The 4,313-nt window shown below is 58.2% G+C and overlaps 1 protein-coding gene across 1 annotated transcript in view; it reads right to left on the bottom strand.

The window, feature by feature from the left end:
* Positions 1–598: 598 nt before the first annotated feature.
* The window catches only part of DDHD2 (DDHD domain containing 2), a 10,712-nt gene continuing 6,997 nt past the window's right edge, over positions 599–4,313 (bottom strand). Inside the window, exons 8-17 of the mRNA XM_031064496.1 lie at positions 3,885–3,955; positions 3,648–3,767; positions 3,364–3,459; positions 3,153–3,275; positions 2,909–3,064; positions 2,717–2,819; positions 2,467–2,631; positions 1,944–2,106; positions 1,551–1,662; positions 599–1,304 (exon numbers count right to left, since the gene is read on the bottom strand). Of these exons, the coding sequence (XP_030920356.1) occupies positions 1,572–1,662; positions 1,944–2,106; positions 2,467–2,631; positions 2,717–2,819; positions 2,909–3,064; positions 3,153–3,275; positions 3,364–3,459; positions 3,648–3,767; positions 3,885–3,955 (1,088 nt within the window). The 3' untranslated portion in view covers positions 599–1,304; positions 1,551–1,571. The remainder of the gene's footprint in view (positions 1,305–1,550; positions 1,663–1,943; positions 2,107–2,466; positions 2,632–2,716; positions 2,820–2,908; positions 3,065–3,152; positions 3,276–3,363; positions 3,460–3,647; positions 3,768–3,884; positions 3,956–4,313) is intronic.

The following is a 4,313-nucleotide window of genomic DNA, read 5'->3' as shown; positions in this document are numbered from 1 at the left end:
TGCAGGGCAAAAGTCAGCAGGAGGGAAAGTGGTTTGGCTCTCCCAGGGCTGCACAGCAACACCTCACACAGCACTGGAGCCCCAGCCCGGGGGCTTTGGTGCCCAGGGAAGGATCACAGAGGCTCTCCAGCCCTGCCCCCTCAGAAAAGAGCTTCAAGGCAGCTGCAGACTGAGCTGCCTACAGAGCTGCTGTCATTCCTGCAGTGGCCAGACCCTGCTGGATCTGAGCTCCACCTTTGCTGGCTGCGTTTTGTACATTGAAAGCTAAACCAGGACGTGAGCATGGAGGGCACAGATCTCTGTGCTCACCTGCCAGCCCCGTGGGACAGCAGCACTGCTCAGTGTCCCTGCAGGGCTCAGAGGGCTCACCCTGCCTGCTACTGGGGGGGGAAGCTTTCCTCAGAGCAGGGACAGCAGAGCACTGGCTGGGTCAGGGCTGTGGGGAGGGTCTGGGTGGGCTGGGCTGGGGTGCTGAGCTGTCCCCAGCAGCACTGGGGAGGGTCTGGGTGTTCAGGATGGGCTGGGCTGGGGTGCTGAGCTGTCCCCAGCAGCACTGGGGAGGGTCTGGGTGTTCAGGATGGGCTGGGCTGGGGTGCTGAGCTGTCCCCAGCAGCACTGGGGAGGGTCTGGGTGTTCAGGATGGGCTGGGCTGGGGTGCTGAGCTGTCCCCAGCAGCACTGGGGAGGGTCTGGGTGTGCAGGGTGGGCTGGCTTGGGGTGCTGAGCTGTCCCCAGCAGCACCCCACAGCAGGGAGGAGCACGAGCATGCCACTCTCATGGGGTGCTGCAGGGGTGCACAGAGATGCAGCAGCAGTGCAGGGATGATGCTGGCCAGCCCCCGTGGCTCAGCAGCACTCTGTGCCCTGGGCTTCACCTCCTGGGCCCTGCTGGGGGGTTTGTGTTAGCAGTCAGCAATCTCCCTTGCTCCAAGGCTGCTGCAGCTCTTCCCACGCTGTGTTTAAGGCTTTTTCTCCTCAAGGTTCCAGGCTGGGAGTGTCCTCACAGAGCCAGGTGTGGGCTCTGAGCCCTCGTCTGCTGGTGTGGGGACTCACAGGGTGCAGGCTTAAAGTACAGGTTGCCACAGGGAGTCACTGTGCAGGTGGTGTGTGTGTGTGTGTTTGAGCAGAAGTGGTTTTCCTTGACAGTTTTTCCCCCTACCCCTAGCCAAAAATGGAGGAAAATCCATCCTTAGCTCCAGGCAGCAGCAAGTACTTGGGAAGCAGCATGCAGGACACGGCAGCAGAGGAGAGAGGAAGGCAGAGAAGAGATCTGGACTTTCCTGGTGAGTGCTCTGTGGGATTGAACCTGAGAAAGCAAAAGGAGAACACAGGAATAGCTGCAGTCAGGATCCAGCCCCCTGCACCCTCCCTGGTCCTCTCCTCATGTCTGATCATGCAGGGAAGAGGAAAGAAGCCAAAGGTGCTGCCAGGCTAAGGAAGAAAGCTGACACACGTTCCCTGCCTTAGATAATGGATATTACTGCCCCAAACCAACGAGATCTCCTCTGAGGTGTCCTGGGAAATCCAGAAGGGAAATCCAGAGGTGACTTACAGCCAGAACAGCACAGGGGGGTCACTGGCTCCCTGGTAAAGGCTGGTCCAGTGTGATGCCTTGTGTCTGGTAGATCTCCTTCAGAACCAGCAGAACAGTGTCCTCCGACTCCCTGCAGGGGAGGACAGGGAATCAGAAGGGAATGGTGCCCTGCACTCTGTCAGGCCATCTCTGATAGCTGGGGCACATGCAGTGCTCTGCAATGCAGGCAGCACGAGGGGAACCACAAGTGTCCTTCCTCTGGCTGTGCCCACCCTCTGTGTGTCACAGACAGGGCAAGATCTTGTTCCCTCGACCACCTGAAGCTTTTCTCACTACACTGGCTCTGAAACTGATGCCATTCTGCTTCACCACAGGTAAATCTGAAGCCCTGAGCATTACACAGACACTTACCAGTAGCAGAGATGCCCCTGGAGTGCAAACAAATACTCGTTGAAGCTCTCTATTGGCTTCTCCTGCAGCACGTAGTCGATGCGGTTCCCCCCGTTCAGCCTCCCCACGTTGATGGGAGGGGTCTCCTCCTTCACTGCTGCTGGGGGCTCCTCTGCCTTTGTGTCTGCAGGAAGGAGCAGCCTGGCTCAGCCCCAGGGCACCAGCAGCCATGGCAATACAGCAGCAGGGCCGTGCCCTCCCCTTACCCCTCTGCAGCTCACACAGGGGTGAGGCAGCTGAAGTGCCAGGGACACCCAGAGGAGGGGGGTGGGCTTAAAACGTGGTGTGGTGTGCTGAGACCCCCTCAGAAACCCCTTCATCAGGTGCTAACAGGGGAAGGCCACAGCATTCAGGGAGATCCAGGTGCCTGGAGTGCCACAGCCACAGTGCCCATCACCTGTGCCCACCTTTGGGCTGTGCATGCTGCTCCACAGGCACCTCCCAGGGCTGCACCCCTGCCTGCCCCATGCCCCCCACCACTGACCTGGCTGCTTCTCAGTGCCAGCCTCTGCCTCTGCCTCAGCTTCAGAGCTCCCTGCCTCCAGGGCTGGCACGGGGGAACGGGTGAAGGACTGCCAGGCCACCCTCAGGGAGCCCAGCAGGTTGTTCTTCAGGTCCACGCTCATGCGGGTCAGCCCTTCCTTCAGCTCTGCAAGGCAGGAGGGGGCTGGCTGTGGGGCTGGGGGCTGCAGCAGCGAGCCCAGACCAGGGGACAGGGGCTGCCTGTGCCAGCCCCAGGTGCATCCTCTTCCTGCCCTTGTGGTGGGGCAGCAGCATGGGCTCGAACTCCAGCTCTGGGACGATCATGGGCTCGATCCGATACGCCACCGGGTCAAACTGCACACGAGAGGGGGACAGTGACAGCGGCCAGGGCTCGTGCTCCACGTGTGCCTCACGCAGGACACAGCTCTGGCTCTTATACCTACGGGGTGGAAGATGTTGAAGAAGCCTTTGCAGGTGGGCAGGCTGTAGTTGGGGTCGATGCGCTTCACTCCTCGCACCGTGAGGAACATCCCGATGGGAGAGCCAAAGGCAAAGAAGATGCTGGGCTTGTAGTTCAGCTGGGGGTAGTTTGCCGACACCTGGGACAGGGGGATGATCAGATTTGCTCATGAGACAATCCCTGTGTTGTGTCACGAGGGTTTTGGGGTGCAGCCAGAGCTCTTGTACCTGTCCCAAGCCAACGTCCCGGTACTGGCAGCTCCTGCCATCCTCAGAGCTGTCCCCAAGCTGGGATGGGGACCCTGGCTCAGCCCCACCTTCACTGTGCCCAGGAGCTGCTGAGCTCTGACCCTGCAGCAGCACAAAGGGGTCCTGGTGTCAGAGGGACGCACTGGGATGGGATGTGATGGCACGAGCACAAGCCATGAGGAAAACAAACCTTCATCCCTGTCTCAGAGCTGATGTAATGGAGTATTTTCATTCTGGGCCCTAAGGGAATTCCCATTTCTTTCAGGTTGTTCTCTGTGCACAAGAACTGGAAAATAAGCAAGGCTGGTGTTAGTCCAGGAGCAGAGGGATGGTGAGGTGTCTGTTCCATGGGACTGTGTGAACCTCAGAGATGGTTCATGTGTGACTCAGTACCAGGAGATGTGCAGAGCTGGGATGATGGGGAAGAAATCAAAGAAGAGCCACAAGAGCCAGTAAAACAGAGGAACTTCTCACCAGTGCTTGCCTGTCCATTTTCTCCTTCTCAAAAACATCACAGTACTCAGACAGCTCCAGCTTCTTCAGGATTTCTTTCACCTCCTCAATACCCCCCATGCTTGAGGTTGTCCTGGACCCCTGTGAACAGATCCAGGAGGGATCACACTTTCTGCTCACCACTTTGCTCCCGTGCACGTTGTGCTCTGCCCCATCCCCATGCAGCTGCAGGAGAGAAGGGTCAGTGGCCTCCCCTACCTGCACACAGTGCTCCTGCTCCTCGGGATCAGCCTTCTGGTTTGTCAGGAGATCAAACAAAATGAGCGACCCTAAAAACCAGGCAGGGGCAGAGCATCAGCACCTGGAGGGGAAGAGCCTGAGCCACCTCTTTTTTGGGATGGAGGAAGCGAAAGAGGGAAAATCCTTTTTTGGGATGGAAGAGCTGCACCCTGGGCTTTTTTACAGGCAGATAGTGATAGGACAAGGGACAATGGCTTTAAAGTGGCAGAGGACAGGTTGGATTAGATGTCAGGAAGAAATTATTACTCAGTGAAGAAATTATTACTCAGTGAAGAAATTACTCGGTGAAGCACCAGCACAGGCTGCCCAGAGAATCTGTGGCTGCCACAACCCTGGAAGCTGGGACAGGGCTTGGAGCAACCTGGGTTCATGGCTGGGGGGCCCTCT

The sequence above is a fragment of the Geospiza fortis genome, unplaced genomic scaffold (genome assembly GCF_000277835.1).
Source record: "Geospiza fortis unplaced genomic scaffold, GeoFor_1.0 scaffold371, whole genome shotgun sequence".
Taxonomy (NCBI): Eukaryota; Metazoa; Chordata; class Aves; order Passeriformes; family Thraupidae; genus Geospiza; species Geospiza fortis.
Note: the sequence above shows the minus strand (reverse complement) of the source record. Positions and strands in the feature narration are given on the sequence as shown.